Source organism: Aedes albopictus, chromosome 3 (genome assembly GCF_035046485.1).
Source record: "Aedes albopictus strain Foshan chromosome 3, AalbF5, whole genome shotgun sequence".
In the NCBI taxonomy this organism is placed as follows: Eukaryota; Metazoa; Arthropoda; class Insecta; order Diptera; family Culicidae; genus Aedes; species Aedes albopictus.
This window is the reverse complement of record NC_085138.1, coordinates 346,712,894-346,731,968: the sequence shown is the minus strand read 5'-3', so window position 1 is coordinate 346,731,968 and position 19,075 is coordinate 346,712,894. Positions and strand designations below refer to the sequence as shown.

The following is a 19,075-nucleotide window of genomic DNA, read 5'->3' as shown; positions in this document are numbered from 1 at the left end:
TTGTCACCATAAAATGCACCTGCTCTATTAGAAGTGGGAATACAGATAAGAGGGATCTACGGATGGTTTCGTGAAAGACTTATTATAGAAATTATTATAGAAATTTCTAAAAAAAAATCTTGGAGGAATTTGAGGAGGAACTTCCAGAGAATTTTCTGAAAACTTCTCGGAATTTTTCTAAAGGAGTTCCTACTGAAATTACTCCAGCAATTTCTTCTAGTGTTTCTACAGGAATTAATTCTGAGAATCCTCAAGAATTTTCTTCTAGAATTCGTCAAGAAGTTCCTTATAGGTTTTCTTTTTTTTTTTGGGAATTCCTTCAGCAGTACTTTCTGGGAATTCTTCAAAAGTTTCTTCTGTGATTTTTCAAGAAGCTCTTTATAAGATTCCTGGAAGAGTTTCTTGAAGTCTTTCTTGTATACCTGCAGAAGCTCTTTCAAGGATTCCCTCAGAAGTTCATTTACGAATACCTCCCGGAGTTCCTTCTAGGATTCTTCCAAGATTTTCCAAGGAAAGCCAGGCTTCTGGGATTTATCCAAAAGTTCCTTGTGGAATTCACTCCGTTCTTTCAGTATTTCCACGAGAGTCTTCTGTGATTTTTCAAGGAGTTTCTTCTGAGATTCCGGAGAAATCCCGGAGTGACTCTGTTAAACTCCAATGCGATTTTATATGGACAATTTAATTAATATTTTACCAGGGGTCTATCCAGGATTCCTTCAAAAGTTCGCTCTGTGGTTCTTCCAGGAGCTTTTTTTCTGAGATTTCTAAAGAGGTTCCGTCTGGCATGCAACCAGGAGTACCAGAAAAACTACATGATTTTTTTTTTGGAGCTGGAGCTTAAATCTTCTGAGATTTCTATAAATTTGGAATGCCTTCAAGAGTACTTTTTCCGGGGTTCCCAGAAGGAACATATCATTGCAGTGACGTTCAGCTCATTACTTAAAATCTAGTACTGTGAAGTCTTCACTGATTACGTCTGGAACATCTGGAGGAGTTTATATTAACCTGCTGAAGAAATTCTATAAAAAAAATGTTGAAAAATGAAGGAAGAACGCCGGAAGACTTTCCCTAAGTAATCCAGGAAAGAGTTCTGAAAATAATTCTGGAATAAGTCCTAGGAGGAATCCCCCAAGAAGTTTTTCTTGAATGAAACCAAGAAAGACTTCCTGGAATTTCTGAAGGAAATGCCTGAAAGGAACTTCTTAAGCAATCCCGAAAAGAACTTCTGGAGGACTCTTGGAAAGAGTGGAATTCCTAAAAGGATTCCACAAGAAACTTCTTGTGTTGTGTAATCTCCGGAGAAAATACTGAAGGAAACTCTTTGCGGAATCCAGGAAAGATGTCCTGGACTAATCTCAGAAAGAACTCATGGAGACATCCTATACATCCTAGAGGAATCCTGAAAGGAACTCCTGCAGGAATCTCAGAACTTTCAAAATGAGGAATCTCAGAAGAAACTCTCTCTCTGTAACTCTTGAATAAATCCCAGAAGCAACTCCTGGTCAATCTTGGAAAATTTTGGAGGAACCTCAGAAGAAATTACGGAAGGTATCCGTGAAGAAAGACTTTAAGAAACTCCTTGAGGAATCTCAGAAACAACTCCATGAAAAATCACAGAAGAAACTTTTGAAGAATTCCCAGAAGGAACTGCTGAAGGAATTCTCAAAAAGGAAATCCTTAAAGGAACTTCTTGACGATTCCTAGAAGAAACTCTTTGAGGATTCCCAGAACTAATTCCTGGAGAAACATCTGAAGAAACAGCTGGAATAATTTCAAAAGAAATTCCTGGGGGTCCCTCGAAGGAACCTCCGGAGAAATCTTCGAAAGAACATTTAGATAATCTGTGAAAGCACTCCTGGAGGAATTCCAGAAGGAGCTCCTGAATGAATCTCGAAAAGAACTCTAGGAGGAATCTGAGAAGAAATTTCTGTAGGTAAATAAGAAGGAATTTATGGAGGCATTCACAAGGAAGTTCTGGAGAATGTCTGAAGAAATTTATGGAGGATTATCACTCTGCAGCAAGCGAATTCACTGGTATATATTTACTAACTGAAGTTTACATAGTAGCCAATGGCTAAAAAAAAATAAAAAATATATAAATAATAAATAAAATTGACTTTTATATTGAAGTGATGGAGACGTATGGTCATTCCATTAACAGTACAAAATTTGAAATAAACAAAAAAAACCCTAGTTAATCCACCTAGCGGTGATGGCGCCTTTGTCGTGCCTTCAAAACCCCATTTTCGACAAAACTTAAGTAACATTGGTGAATATCGCACTTCCATACGTTAAACAAAAATCCATTTCATGATACCAGAAATGGATCGTTTATCTGGCTCTTGATGTTTAAGCCTTAAGCTCTTAAAAAAGCTGCAATCTTGAATTTTCAGCCGCTATTTTGGATTTAATTCCACCATCTTGGATATTCTGGTTGTCATTTTTTAATTCCGGATTTTTTTACATATTATCAAATATACCCATATTACATGATTTTGGAACCTCAACCTCCATTAAACAGCCGCCTCATGGATTATGAGCGCCATCGTGGATATTCTGGTCGGCATTTTTGAACTCTGGGCATCTTCTCCATACCGGGGTCTCCAGTTAGCCTAGTGGTTAAGGCTATTGATTACCCATCCATAGACGGCGGGTTCGATTCCCGTTCCGGTTGGGAAAATTTTCTCGACTCCCTGGGCATAAAGTATCATTGTACTTGCAACACAATATACAAATTCATGCAATGGCAGGCAAAGAAAGACCTTCAATTAATAACTGTGGAAGTGCTCTAAGAACACTAAGTAGAAGAAAGACAATCCAAGTTCCAATGCGAACGTCGAGCCATAAAGAAGAAAAAGAAGAAGCATCTTCTCCATACCAAATATTGGCTTTAGAGCCTACAACTCCATTCGACAATCGCCATCTTGAATCTTGAGTCGCTCTCTTGGATATTTTGGTCGCCATTTTTGAAATTCAGACATTTTCCCCATACCAAATATACCCATATTGCATGATTTTGGAACCTAAAACACCATTAAACTGTCGCCATTTTTTAAATTTTAAGCGGCCATCTTGGATTTTAGATCACCATTTTGGATATATTTGTTGGCATTTTTAAGCTCCAGACATCTTCCTCATACCAAATATAGCCATATTGCATGACTTTAGAGCCTAAACACCGTTAAACAGCCGCTATCTTGAATTTGGGGCAGCCATGTTGGATTTCAGACCACCATCTTGAATATTGTTGCGCATAGCAACGCATACCAAATTTGAAGCTGATCGTAGGTAAATGAAACCGTTTTCCTTTCTGCTGAAAGAATCGGCTTTCGCCAGCACCTCCCATGACCGCAACAGATATTCTGGACTCCGGACATCTTCTCCATACCAAATATACCCATATTGCATGATTTTAGGGCCTATAGGTCAATTAAACAGCCGCCATCTTGAATTTGGAGCCGCCATATTGGATTTTAGACCGCCATCTTGGATATTCTGGTCGCAATTTAAGAACTCCTGACATTTTCACCATACTAAATCTCTAATAAACAGCCGCAATCTTGAATTTGAAGCCGCCATCTTGAATTTGGAGCCGCCATATTGGATTTTAGACCGCCATCTTGGATATTCTGGTCGCAATTTAAGAACTCCTGACATTTTCACCATACTAAATCTCTAATAAACAGCCGCTATCTTGAATTTGAAGCCGCCATCTTGAATTTGGAGCCGCCATATTGGATTTTAGACCGACATCGTGAAATTTCTGGTCTTCATTGTTGATTTCCGCACAAAACTTGTCAACCATGCTAAAAGCTACATAAATCGCCGCAGTTCGATGTGTCGCATGATGCTTTGCTTCAGTTTTATATACGGTCAGTACTACCAGTGCTGGTTCCGATCACTGAAATGGCCATAACTCCGGAACGCCTCGACCGATCCGGACCATTTTCTATAGCAAACAATGCGGCAAAATTCCGGTACGATTCAAGCTATAAACTTATTTATTACCTTTCCCTGCACAGCAATCAGGCGCTGTCCGTATTACTACGTAGACTAAATTTTGGCAATCGCAGACCCCCTCCCCCTCGTAGACTTTTGTCGATACAAAATTTCTAAATTTGTAGCGACCGCAGATATTGGCCTGAACCCCTCCTCCCCCTTCAGAGTCTACGTAGTTTATGGACAGGGCATCAGTAGAACACCAGTGATGTCGTCCTTGGTCTCCAATAGCCGTTCTGTCGATACTGACGAATTATACCATCGACGAAACCAACTTTGAATTCAATTAGCATTCATTGCATTCAACATAACGCTTGGCATTGCAGTCTACTTGTAAATCTTTCTTTTCGACAGTATTTATCGAATCCACTCAATCTCAATTGCAGATATTTGTTTTCCTGATTCTTGCTTGCTGTGAAAACGGCGGTCCACAACCCTCTTCCACAGCAATAAGATGCCAACGGACGTATCATACTCTCACCATCAACACCCTGCTATCGTTTGGTTGGAAATTTCCGCCGCAATGCATTGTGCAAAATTTTCTCATCCTCCATTGATATCTTGGTCATTGGTTCGAATTTGCTGTGTAGCATTCCTGGCAAATTGACCTTCGCCTTCGAACCCCCACATTCAGACTCACCAGATTCAACCATCTTCCTTGGTGAGAAACAGTTTTTCGAACTGTGAAAAACAAGAATCGGCTTCCAGCAGGGCTCGACGACTCCGACTCCGACTCCGAATCACTTTGCAGCACTGCAGACTTCTGCAAATCTACCCAGTTGTAGAGGAGACTTTGAAACTGACCTGGAACGACCAACCAGTAGTGAACGAACGAACAGATTTATTTGCCCAAGCAATCATCTCCGATGGACAAACACAACCGTTGGCACCGGTTTTTGGTGCAAAGGAAAACATCCCACCGACCAACCGGCATGAGGCGGTATGGAGGTGGATTTGCTTCTGCCCCCTGGTTTTGACTTGCTGTTGCATGCTACCTATCATCTAGAAAAGCTACTGAAAGGGAAGCAAATTTCACGTGGAGCTCATCGCACTTCATTCTCAGCATCCAAAAAAAGGTAAAGCTATATGATAGGGTCAAACCAATCACTACTGATTGCAGACTGAAAATGTAAGACACTAGCAACTTTACGAAATTGCTTTGGTTGGCAGAAGCAAAAGAAAATTAATTGCGTTTGTTCTTCTAACTATAATCGTCACAGATGGGGAAAATTACTGAGAAAAGCTGTTCCAGTGAAAAAGAACCTAATAATGCATCTTTTGGAATGAGAAGTAATTTTAGTTGTTAAGTACTTCCAGTACTGAGCACCCATGGTGGTGCTGCAGAGGGCCGAATCGAAGATTCTCCATTCTGGGCGATTGCTCGCCCGGTCCAATTTCTGTCTTCCTTTACTTCTTTATTGAGACTGACCTTCTGGAGTTATCCCTGTTGTGGTATCCTGCTGTGTTCCAACCCAACGCTTGTAGATTTCGTTCCCATCCCAGCGTAGAATGTGGTAGACCCACTTCCACTTTCGTTCCCAAATTTCGGTTGCTATCGGGTGGGGGCGTGGCTGACACTTGCAAAAAGTTTCCAAAGTGCTCGAACCGGGGTTTCAACTGGTCAACCGGGCGATCAATAGCTGTCCGAACGTGTCGTTCGCGGGCATCGTAGCATTCATCTTAGGCCAGCAGAGGCGACGTAGGACATCGAAGACGAGACAAATGTCGCCGGTCGGCTAGGGAGTCCACCCACGCTCTTTTGTCCCGCTGAATAGCGCTGACGGGATACGGCTTTGGCTCCTCGTGTTTTCGCTCGCTCTATCGTGGCTTTGGCTTTTATTTGCTCCTCTTTCTTCCTCCAGGTACCATCTGTGATCCACTGCTTTCTCCGGGTGCGTAGCTTACCCAAATTATTCTCGCTGGGGGCGATGAAGGCGTTCTTGATGGTGCCCCTTTGATCTTTCACCTTCCGGAATGTCCGCAGCGCAGTTCTGTAGATACTCGATGAAGGCCATTGCATCGCAGCGTCTCCCAGTCGGCATGTGTTTAGCCGGCGCCCGATTGTCTCCTCCTGTCGATGGATCCTCGCAATGCGCAGCTGGACCTCGTCAATTAGGAGTCAGCGCTAAGTTTGTTCCGCATATCAAGCAGGGTCTGTTTCCATTTTCGGCTGATGCAGATGTGATCGATATGATTTTCCGTGACGCCATCACGGGAAACCCATGTCACTTTATGCATTGGTCGATGAGAAAAGAGCGATCCCCCAATCACCATGTCACTGTTGCCATAAAACTCTGCAAACAGCTCTCCGTTCCCGCTCATTACTCCGAGACCATGGCGTTCCCTGGCGTATTCATAGTCTGAGTTGTCGGAACCAAATATATAGTGCAATAACTTGGCATGGTTGATGAAAATACATGGAAAATTTAGATTTAGAAAAATCCCTAGCTGAAATTCCTGAAGAAGTCTCTGGAGATAAAAAAAATATCTTCAAAGAAATTTCAGAAGGAAGCCCAGCAGCATTTTCAGTGTAAATCTGAAGAGACTTTGGGAACTAGAGCTACTAATTCGGCATTGCAGTTTTGGGGAATTTAAACGAAAGTTTTAGATTTTTTCCAACGTTTTGATTCTTCTTCAGGGGATAATTCTGGCTATTCGTTTTTCGTTTGGGGTGACATAGAACTGTCGGCGTCTGAACTGTTAAACATTGGATATTTGGATATTAAGTGAAACGTAGCGGTTTTTTTCTTAATTTCACTTAATGAAGATTGTTTTCTTTGCACTACACTTCTGGTAGAGGTAACGTATAGCCAGAATTATCCCCTGAAGAAAACTCTAACACGAGTCGAAATGTTGGGAAAATCTAAAACTTTAGTTTTAATTCCCCAAGACTGCAGTGCCGAATTAGTAGCTCTAAAGATCGCAACAGTTGAACTTCCTTTATCCGTACTTGGGAAGTAGTTTTGAGTGAATCTCTGGAGGAATATCTTAAGAAATTCTTGAAGCAATCTTAGAAAAAAATTCTTAAGAACCCTTGATGAAATTTCCAAAAAAAAATATCAATTTATAGGAAAATTACTGGAGAAATCCATTACACTTCTTAATGAATTACGTTGAACCAGCTCGTGTTACGATAAGTACTGACGTAGTGTACGGCTTGGGTCAAAAAATGACCCTAATGCTCAAGGAGGGTTAATAAAAATTCTTGGAGGATTTTTTGTAAGTATTCCTGTAGAAATCAGAGGACAAATTGCTGAAAAAAACCTGTTTGAATACCGAGAGGAATAAGCGTCTGCAAAGATCCCTAGCAAAAAGTCTGGATCTATTTCTAAAGCAATTTCCGATAAATTCCAATGAAAAATTTTTAAATTACACGGAAATATTTTAATACACGGAGGAATATATGGAGAAAATCCTGAAGGAATCTTCGTATAATTTCTGGAGGAATTTCTGCAGGCTGAATCCTCGAAGAAAAATCTAGACACATTCATGTGGGAATTTTCAATTTCATGTGGGAAAGAATTGCTAAAGAAATCCTTGTACAACATTCTGAAAAAAAGAAACAAAGTAATTCTTGGTGGAATCTTAGAAAGAATCCATAGAAATCCACTTAAAAGAACTCTTGGAGAAATTTTTAAACAAAAACATAAGGTAATATCTTGGAATGTTTTGAAGAATCTGTGAAAAAAACGGAGGAGTTTCTAGATTTTGAGACCAAATTTTCGGAATAATTTCGGAAGATTTCATTGAAATTGAAATCCTTCTACAATGTTTTTGGAGGAATCTCATTAGAAAACTTTGAAGGAATCTCCAGTGGAATTACTAAAGGAATACCTGCGCAGGAAGAATTTGCTAGCTGGGTATTCTTAATGTTGGAGGTTTTTCTATCCAAAATAGGAATTTTAAAAGTCGGTGTTGAGTGTTATGTTATGTCTACATAACTGCTAGTAATAATCATTATTTTCCAGATTTTTCCTTATACAAATTTTTTTCGCTATAAATTATTGAAACGTTGAAAAATTTAGAAAAAATGCAGTTTGTACAAATTGTTGTTTTGTGTGGTATACTCATAGAACCATATTTTCAATAATACTAAGTATTTTCCAAATTTCTTCAAGCTGATCCAAGCTTAACTATATTGTGAAAGTTTTATAGAAGAACCGGAATGAAAAGACCAACCGTGCTTCGAGATAGAGCATTTTGAACGTTTATAGTTAATTTCCGATACAGTCCTTATTATCAGGATGATGATTTATTGCAGATGACCGTGACATGATGATGTCTACGTCAGTCTACTCTCAGATGTCATTTTTTTTATCTGTATTAACGAGATTTTTCTTCCTAGGCTAGTTCATCTCAGGACCCACGCTTTACTTCCCTTCCGACGGAAGAACCCACATTTTGTGAGATTGTCGGGAGTGGGATTCGATCCCAGGTCCTCGGTGTGATAGCCAAGTGTCAGATGTCAATGGCTAAAGCCTGCGCACTTTAGAATCGGTACGCTTTCTACCGGCTGCAGATCAAAAACGGTTTAACCTAGAAAAAAATGTTGTAAGAAGCAAATGAAGCTTATTTATTGTTTTTTGTAGGAAAAATATGAAAAAATCAGTTTTTATTTCTTCAAGATAAAATTTTGACCTGATTGTGAAATTCATGCCATTTTATTCTGCACAAACCAATGATCGTCAATATTTTCAAATTTCACAGCTTACGGGCTGATATTTCCACAAGAAACAAAATTATACTCATCAAACATATGCTCAGAACAAGTTACGACATTAAACTCTTGACAAATATGGTTCACAAGACCATAATAAACTTATAGCCTTATTGTCCATTCACGCTGTATTCAAAACATAATTTTACTCAAACTATTTTTTTTATGAAAAAATATTTCCTGCGATCGTTTTTTGGATCTACAATTCCCCAATTCAAGTGGCCCAACTTAATTCATATCGAAATCTGGATTATTTTTGGAATTATTAGCAGTTTTCCCTCACAGTAGTCGGAAAATAACAGTCATAAGGCTAACTCCTCATAATAAGCCTAAAATAAGATAGTTTTCATGGAAAAAACACTGAAAACCATATAGATTGTGGAACTATAGATGTGATTCTATGATCACAAATAAAAAACTTCTGAGTAGATTCAGTTTTATTAAAAAAAATCGTTAGATATTTCACGCCATCAAAACGCATCCAATGAATTTCGTTAGAAATAGTCCATACAGCTTTCGAGCCACGATTATTTATATTGTTCTGCATCAAATCATTGGTTTATTGTATACCAATACTATTCGTATAGTATCCTTCCCGTATGCGTATTTGCTGAACTAAAGTTTATACGAAAACAACTTTGTTGACCTTAAATATCTATGAAAGCCTTTGATTTTCCATAAAACCCTTCAAAGGCTTACCATAGCTATATTGGAAATTTTAAAACACTCATGGAATATTTTACCTCCCTTAATCAACAATCACAACACCAACAACAATTCTATACTGCGTAATTGGTGGGTTTGGTAATTATATATTCCTACACAAATCTTGAATCTGACAATAATTGGTTTTTGCTCAATGTGTGCAGAAAATACTGGCACTATTTACGAATTCAGATCAATATTTCATCTAAAAATATAAAAACAGCAAATTTTATATTTTTCCTACAAACTACAATAGATAAGCTTCAATTGCTTCTAACAACACTTTTTTCCAAGTGACACCGTTTTTGAGCGGCAGCCGGTTGAAAGTGTACCGATTCTAAAGTGCGCAGGCTTTACCACGTTAGGTATGTTGTTGTGATGTGGGAGGCTTAGTGAAATACTTTACTTAATTACTGCATTAAGGACAGACTTGTTAAAATCCCAAAATGGCCGCCACATTGGCTGACTTTGGCACCTACTCACGATTTCGAGGGCACAAATCTCTCCGTAATCAAAACCAGCGCACCTGATCTTCTTTTTTTAAGCTTACTACAAGTGAGCAAGAATAGCCTTTTTGTAACGAACCAGCACAATTGTGCTGTTTTATAATAACAGGTTTGCATATTTTTTCCATCTGTTTATCTTTGTTTTATAGGATGTAAACTGTTTTAGTAATTGAACTATTACTTATACTTGTATGTGTGCAAACAAACTTTTGTTTACGTTGCATGTGGGATTTACCACAACAGGTTGAACAAGAAGTGGACGAAAACCGAAAAACATGAAAAAGTTTTATCTGCCGCACATTTTTTATTTTCGATTTATCTAAGAAGTCAAAGCTAGAAATCGAAAGATTGTGTACTGGAGAGCTATAGTTGAGCCATTTGTATGGAAATTTCACTTTTTGCGCTCCGCCTCGAAAGGGATAGAATAATAAAACGAACTGTTGTGTGATGCTTGCTTCTTGAGATTTGTGCGTATAAAGTTCTGATGCACTGTTCAAGCGGGATTTCAAGAGGTTAGGTGGAAGGTTATGTTTAAGGAGATTTCACAGGCGAGGATCGTAGTGGAGAGTGGAAGTGCGTTAAAGACTAGTTAGAGTTAAAGCGCGGGGAGTTAAAGAATATCCAAGACCTTCCTACAATATACGTCATTGAATATACATACATACATGCACTTGCATAACTAGAATATCATTTGAATCACTATGAACAAAACTCATGCTCACACAACTTCATGTGATCAAGCAGTGAATTCAATAGCTGTTAAAAGTTTTAAAGAACTCTCTTGGGTATAGGTCTCCGACCTTTATATCTATCAGAAACCCTCCTAAGTATGGTTAGTAAGCCTATAAGTCAAATAATTGGTTTGTATACAGCTAAAAACTAGTCATCACAAGGAGAACACCGGTCTGCCTCCAATGAAACGCTTCCTGATCCTTGTATGCTTTGCTTGTGTGTGTGTATTCTGTTCTCTGTTAAATTTATTCAATATCTGCCTAACGCGGTAAGTCACCTCCGGAACAAAGTGGGAAACACAAAAACAATAGATAACCGACCCGATGACCAATTCCGCTATTGAATCCCGAATGAATATATCAAGCAAGCACTATAAACCGCACATTCAACAGCGGAAGCAACATGCCATGAATAGCGTTTTCCATTATGCAAACATTTTTTGTGTATCTCATTCTCTAGTGGTTTAAATAATTTATGAATATAAAAAAGATTCTCATCCTCCGCTCCTAACAAAAGAATTCTGATTGACATTTTTTGTTCTGTTTTATCTTTCTCTTCATTTCCATGGCCGGCCGCCCGCAAATTCCAATCTGTATCGTGCGCGCAAATTGGATTCCGAAACCGCTTGCAGTCAGTTTCGGTGGTCAACCGGGCAGCGGTGGTTTCGTCAGTTCCCGAAGTGAGCCCATCTCGCTGGCAACGCTCGACAAGGACTGCTTCATCATTCCGGTGCACAGTTTAGATCGGTTTCTGCCCGCCGGAATTCCCGTGAGTAATCGCACCCCCACCACCCTGGGCGCCTAAACGGCCGCGCCGTGATTAGGATTTGCATTTTTGATTTTTCCTTTCCTTTTAATCTTTCCTCATTAGCTTCCCACTCCGGAAACGACAGACCCCTCCCAGTCCGGACCGCTCAGCGTACTGGAGGTTTCAGATCCGAAGATTTGCATTCTGGCACACCTGATGAGCCCACTGGAACCAATCGACCCGCTGTTGGAATCACCGCTGGCGCACCCACTAACGAAACAGCGGGCAGTTGCTTCGGAATTGCTGAACGAGGTGCAACAGGGTAACAATGCCGTCGGCGGAATGCTGCTGGCCAATATGGAGCGAAGCTCGGGTAAGTTTGTGAAGAAGCCCCTAAAGTAGTCCACGAGGAATTTCTGGAGGAATGTTTAAAATAATACCTAAAGGGATCCTTGGAAGAATCCTGCGTAGAATACCGGGAGGAGAGTTTTAGGGAAGTTTAACCGTTACCCTTTCTGTGATACATGTTTTAAGCATCGTAAAACACTAAAAAACAGACTTCTAAAACTTCTGGACCGTTTTCTACAATTTCTAAATCTTAATAATGGTTGACTTTCGGAATTTTTGGCTCTCAGTCTCATAAATTGCGTTAATTACTCTTCTATCATTGCCAACGTTTCGGTCCGGCTATTGGACTATCTTCAGGGCTCGATACACAAATCAACAGGTCACACAAATTTTGCAAACGTTCACACAGTCGGGTTGTAAAGGGTCACGCCGTCTGGTACACTTTTGGGCCATTCGTTCCGGCTTGGTTTGGGGATTCTCTAGCTGGTGTAAGGATACTACCTGCTATCAGCTGGTCGGTACAGATTATTTCCCGTAACTCTCGCTGAGACCGTCCCACTATTTACACCATGTCTTAAAAAATGTTTAAGGTGGCAATTTTCTGACGGTCCTCCCCAAAAAAGTAAGGAAAATGCATTTGGTTAATTAAATTGATGGACCCCTCGTTAGTTAGAGCCACAACCATTATGGTGGACCCCTCGATTGTCTGATTGACTCATTTAAACCGTTATAACTCGAAAGTTTCACCAGAAACCACTTCAAAAAGAAATGTTGTTGAGAAGAGAACAGATAGATGTTATTTTTGCAGTTATAAAAAGTTTGGTCGGTCATATTGATTTCGGCCGCCATCTTGAATTTATTTACCAATACAATTTTTTCACCATGTCGGCAACCACCGATTTTTTAAAATTTTTGCGTCAATCGAAAGTTGGGACATTTTTACACAACATATCAAAAAATTAGTATAATGCATCTAAAAAAAATGTCATTTACGAGCTTTTTGGTCGAAATAGTGCTAAATTGCCACTACTACAACTATTGGTACTACCTCCACTGAGGGAGCGTGTACCCTATGCCTACATAAACTATTTTTCAGAAAATGTTTCAAAAGTTCATTCAAAAATTTAAACTGGGGTTACTTTGAAAATTCTTTCAAGGATTTAATCAAAAATTTCCACAACAACTTCCAATTTCTACAGAAATTCCACTAGTGATTTCTCCAGATGTTTTAGAAAGAGTTGTGTATGAATTTTTATTGAAACTCCTCCAGGTATTTCTTCAGAAAACCCTTCAGAGATTTACCTTTTTTAGATATTTTTCTGAAAAATCCTTCGGAAATTCCTTTAAGCATTCTCTCAAACGATTCCCCAAGGATTAATTTCAAAAGTTCTTACTGGGTTGGCTTTAGAAGTGGCTCCAGGGATTTTTTGAAATCTGAATTTCTGTCAGAAAAACTTTCTGGGATTTCTCTAGAAAATTCTCCAGGGATTCCTGTAGAAACTTTCCTGGGGGTTCCTTCAGAAAATCTTCCATGGGTTTTATTATAAATTCGACTAGTGATTTCTTCAAAAATATCTCCAGCTTTTCCTCCAGAGATTTTTTTTACAGATTTCTCCATTAATTTAAATAAACTTCCACAGATTTTTCGATAATTCCTTCAAAGACCCTTGTTGAAATCCATCCTAGGATTCGTTTAAAAAATCTTTCACGAGATCCTGAAAAAATCTTTGGAAATCTTCTAAGGATTCCTCTAGACTTTAGAATGTCATTTAGAAACTTCTCTAAGAACTCCTTAAGAAAGTCTTGCACGGATGGCTTCCATAAATGTTGCATGGGTTCGAAAAATCTAGCATAGATTGTTCCAGAAATTCATCTACGAGTTTCTTCGGATTTCCTCCAGATTTTTTTCGAAGCATTCATCTAGAAAAGCTTCCAAATTTTCTCAGAAGTTTTCAAACAAAACTGTCTCTAATGATTTCTTTTGGAATTCTACAAGAGATTATTAAGGAAATTCCCAAAATATATTCACATGCCTTTAGACATTGCTTCAAGGCATTTTTCTTCCAGAAATTGCTCCAAGGATTTTTTAAGCTAGATAAAGTCTTAGGCAATCCTCCAAGGATTACTTCAGACATTTTTCTACAGATTTTGCCGACATCTACAGAGGATTGCTATGGAAAGGCTGGAAGACATTTATACAGAGATTCTTGCAGAAATTGACACAGAGATTTCCTCAGAAATTCCGCCGGTTATTCCTTTATATATTTTATCAGAGACTAGCTGCCCCGGCAAACTTTGTCTTGCCAAGCTGTGGTTGTTTGACAACTGTTGAGGTCGCAGCAACGCACTCTAGATTGATTCAATTTTGATCACGCTGAATTTGTTCCCGGCTCATGAAAAAACAGTATTTTATCATTTTTTTTACTTTTCTAGTGGATTTTCGTAACTTTTTGTACATATAAACACAGCCACCACGAATACGAATCGAACCATGCAAGACTCATGCTGATCGGTTCACCCGTTCTTGAGTTTTGTTGCCTCAAAGGAACTTCAAACTCATTTTTATATATATAGATACCTCCAGGAGGATTTCCTCCAAGCGTACCTCTAAGAATTCTTCTATGGGTTTCTCAAGGAATTTATTAAAACTTTGTTTAAAATTTTTATTTGGGGATTCCTCCAGTTTTTTTTTTAATATCTCGAAAGGTTTTGTTAGTTATTCCAGCAAGAGTTTCCAGGTATTCCTTCCGGAACTTCTTCAGAAAATCCATCTATGAGTTTTAAAAATAATGCTTTTTTTTCAGAAATTCTTTCAGGAATTTATTTAGAATTTTCTTCAGATTTTTTAAAATTCTTTTCGAAATTTATTCAGCGATACTTTCGGATATATCTTAAGATACTTGTTCAATATTACTAGAAATTTCGGCAGGGATTTCTTCAAAAGTTGGACCCAAGGGCAGAAAGTCTCTTTAATAAAGACATCAATCAATCAATCAAAAGTTGTTCCATGTATTCTTTTAGAAGTTGTTCCAGCAGTTCCCGAATTGCTCAGGCGGTTCCTTCAAAGATTCCTCCAGGAATTCTTCCTTGGGAATGTGCACGTGAAGGGACGCTGAAATCGAGGAACCATGACTAATTAGATCTGATTCTACTCTGAGAGCACTAGAAATAATTTATCACAAATTTTGTCAGTCATCATTCGGAGCATTACAATGACCTTTTTTATGGAATTTGCTATAAATTTTGGAATTCAATCAGCAAGCTACCAAAAATATCAGATATATAATACAATTCTCGGTGAGAAAGTCATAAGAATCGTTGAAAAAAGTTTGTTAGAAAACTTTTAGGGAAGATCTAGCGCAGCGTTTCTCAAACTACTCGCGACCCATAGTTTTTAGGGGGGCCGCGAAGGCTTGGGCAATATTACACTGAAACCTCCATTTAAGTCGATGCATGGCTGATCGAAAATATTTTTTACCGTACAGGTAATGAATAAATTATACAGTTTTATATTTTTTGACAAATCTCCTTTGTCATGCGAAGTGTTAAAAAATATAAAAGTCTATAGTTTTGTCATTGCCTGTACGGTAAAAATTATTTTCGATCAGCCATGCATCGACTTAAATGGAGGTTTCAGTGTAGAAGGAATGTCTTAATTAACTTATGTACAATGATATTGCTTGCTAGCTTTTCCAAATTTACAAATACTCCCTTGGAGAAAAGTCAGAGTTATTTCTAGGAATTCGGTTTCTCCTTAATTCTATTCAAAATTCTGTATTATGAGTGTTAGTCTGGAGTATATTGAATATTGAAAAAAAACTGTCGGCGTTCTGGTATCGTTTCTGAAACTATGAGTTTTAAATAAGATGGTTTAAGTAAAGGGTAAAATTTTCGATTTTTCTTGTGTTCTGAAAAAAAAATGTTCTCAAGTAGTTGCTTGCAGTTTGCATTTTCAATTAATTACATTTACACGCCAAGTTCAGCAGTTAATATATCACTGGACTTCAACTTAACCGAACTTCAGTAAAGCTAAACTTCGGTAAAATTCTTCTGAATGTCGATCAGAATTGGTTTATCAGAACAACTGAAAAGTAATTTCAATTAAAAAATGGAAATAAAATCAGTATTTATGTAGGATACGACTAGGAGTTCCAAGAGAATTCATCGACCATCCAGCAGTACTATAACTCTAAAAACCTACTCACTGCACTGTTAATATTTATAGCATTTCGGATTGAAAATGAAATCTTTCATTTTTAAGTAGATTTTAAAGTTCTGCTTTTTATGCTTCTGTCATTATATCTTCAAGGGATTTGTATTAATTATATGATTTTTATTCATGTCTAGAATACGTGAGAGAATACCAAATACTTATTCTGTAGTGTTGCATTCTGTAGTGTTAAATTATTAGAAATTGATTTATCGATTATTAAATATATTAGAAACTGATTTATCGACCGTATTCTATTTATAACTTAATCATTTTTTATGGCTATATCGGTCTTTTTCTACTCAGAGTATAAGGGAGTAGAGATCAAAGTGGATAATGAAATGATAGATATGGTAGTATTCGCTAGGTTGCGAACAAGTGTGAAAATTTATAAAAGTTGAAATTAGGCGAGCAGGCCATGTATTGATCTCTACTCCCTTATACTCTGAGTAGAAAAAGACCGATATAGCCATAAAAAAATGATTAAGTCATATTAGAAACTTATCTTTAATTCTTTAGACTAAGAATTTACTGAAGCTGAACACTCGAACACATTTACCTTACCTAGACTTTTCTAAAAGACTTTTCGAAAAGAGCATAATCAATAAATAAAACGATTTTTTAATGGTTGAATGCTATGTAACTTTAGTTTATCAAAACCTATGAAAATGATAAAATGTATTTATTTCAAAAGTATGCAAATTTGCAAAAAAAAATCACGTATTTTATGAAAAAGCGTGCTAGTGGGTCGCCAAATTATTTAAAGTTCGAACGTGAGTCGCAAGCTGGAAAAGTTTGAGAACCCCTGATCTAGCGAATCAGCATTTTGCATGCATCCGTCAAAAATGTTGTCATTGCTCCATCATCACTCCATATACTCCGCTCATCGTGATAATCGACAAAGCCAGGGATATTTATAAAAAAAGAAGTCAAAAGGGAAGTATGAGATTACAGTAAATAAATAGAAATAAGTATTTCATGAGGTATGCATTGGCGCTAACATGGGTGCTCTACAAAAAAAATTATTGATGCTCCGCGTGTTAAAAGGCTGAAAACCCCTGGTTTATAAGTCATCACGTAATAAATTGCAAGTTTTAAACTGATTGAATATTTAAAAAATACCATTAAAAAATGTACATAAAATCGAGGTAAAATGTACATAAAATCGAAGTACATAAAATCGAGGGTCTATATTATCGAGGGTCCACTAAATCGAGGTATATACAACTGCCAGCTACGCCAAAGTACTCATTTTCAAACTGAAATTGTAATGACAATAGATTAAAGAAAGTAAGAGGGTAAAATCCAATCATTTTTCTTTTTTTTTTTTCATCCGCAAGTCAACATTCATTCCATCAATCGATCATCAAACTAAAACAATGAAAACTTCAATCTTTCCCATTTTTCCAGCCGAATTCCCCTTCATCGCGTACTATGTGATAAACACCACCCAAACGGATCCCACGATGTTCTACACCGGTGTCCGGGGGGCTTCCCTGTCCAAGTTCGAACCGAAGAACACCCGCTACACGGCGGCCCACACCCTGGACCTGTACAGCGAAGTGGCTTCCATCTGTCGGCCGCCGTTGGCGCTGGCCCCGAACGAAATCGGTAGCGTCAAGAAGGGCCAAACGCCAACCACCGGCTACATCATCAGCGTTTATAAGGTGAGAAGCGGGGGCGATGAGAGGGCTATGAGTGGGAGAGATAATCTTTTGAAAGTTTTCAACACCGGTTGAGTTGGATGCGATGATAGTTTTTCGAATGGTACGTGGCCGAAGCATTGATGGGGAAGAATGTATCCGAGCCGTAAACGAATGGAATTCCGGTGTATGGTTTGATAAATTTTAAAAGAAACCTAATTTTGTATGTGTTATTATTTTCCAAGTATTCAAAGTGTTTACATTTATGCTTCAATGTTACAATTTCCTTTTAGAGTGTTATTCTTATTTTTTATTTAATAATTTTCTCACCTGAGCTGTGGATTTTTTCCCAATTTAACCAATAATTTACCCATCTGTACATATGTACGTTGAGTTATTTGAATTTCATAATAATTTTTAGTTTTTTCTTTCGTCAAATTTTGGAAATAGTGTTCGCATTCTTTTTGTTTGGTATTTTCATTTCTTTATACCATATCAAAATCCTTACTCTTTCTTAGTTTTCTTCAACTGTATTAGTTGTTCGCTAAATGGAACATACTACTGTGTTAGTAGTTTCCAATTTGTACTTTGAAACAAAAGAAGTTCGTCATTTTCCATTTCTCAAGCTTAGTATCATACGGGCGTATCTACAGAGATCGATTTCGCTTCATCGGCAAATCATTATCGGTGGTTTTTTTTTTGTTTTAGATGCTAGCTTAGCTCTAGCCGTCCTTCACCAAAACCACCCAATAGATCATTCGAATATTGGTCATATTTCCCGTAATAATCCGAAGAGAAAATCGATGAAGAGAAAACGATAATTGTAAACACGCCCGTATGATACTAAACGCGAGATTTGTCTGATGGAGTGAATTTTCCAAAACAAGACGATTCCCAACTGTACAACAAAAGCGACAAACAAATTCAAACACATTTCTGATCGAACATCAACACGACATCGATAACATTGTCATTGTATTCGCTAATTCGATTTGCCAATGACTTCTTCAATCCGCTTTCACTTCATCAGATGAACGCGAACGAAAGATGTCACTTGTGAATACTAATGAGATTTGTTCTCCTAGTCCAAGTTCAAACTTCACGCGAGGAAGCAACGGCAGAAAGAAGGTGTCTTATTTCAGTTATTGAGCTATTTCGAGAACGACAAAGCAGTGGATAAAGTTTCAAACGGATCTGTCTGTTCCACGTGGTTAGAAAAAGCGGTTGTTCTTGTTCGCTGTGAGATAGATTTTCAATATGTTTTCGCTTGCTCTTCGTACAAATCGGTTGCGAGAATTAGAAATAGAATTTGGCATTATTTGCATACAAATAAGATTAGAGTTTACGAGTCGAGATGCATTCCTTGAGTGTGGGATTTGTCAGAACCTGAAGTGTCTTTGAAAAATAATGCTGTTGAATTTAAATTGTGATGCTTCTATTTTATTTTGGCGTCACGACCCAACTGGGA

The 19,075-nt window shown here is 38.0% G+C and overlaps 1 protein-coding gene across 2 annotated transcripts in view; it reads left to right on the top strand.

Annotated features, from left to right (window-relative positions):
* LOC115262617 (uncharacterized) overlaps positions 1 to 19,075 on the top strand; it is a 174,280-nt gene that overhangs the window by 129,354 nt on the left and 25,851 nt on the right. For both annotated transcript variants that reach the window (XM_062855192.1, XM_029865014.2), the window contains exons 2-4: positions 11,291 to 11,427; positions 11,530 to 11,779; positions 17,375 to 17,631. In XM_062855192.1, the coding sequence (XP_062711176.1) occupies positions 11,291 to 11,427; positions 11,530 to 11,779; positions 17,375 to 17,631 (644 nt within the window). The remainder of the gene's footprint in view (positions 1 to 11,290; positions 11,428 to 11,529; positions 11,780 to 17,374; positions 17,632 to 19,075) is intronic.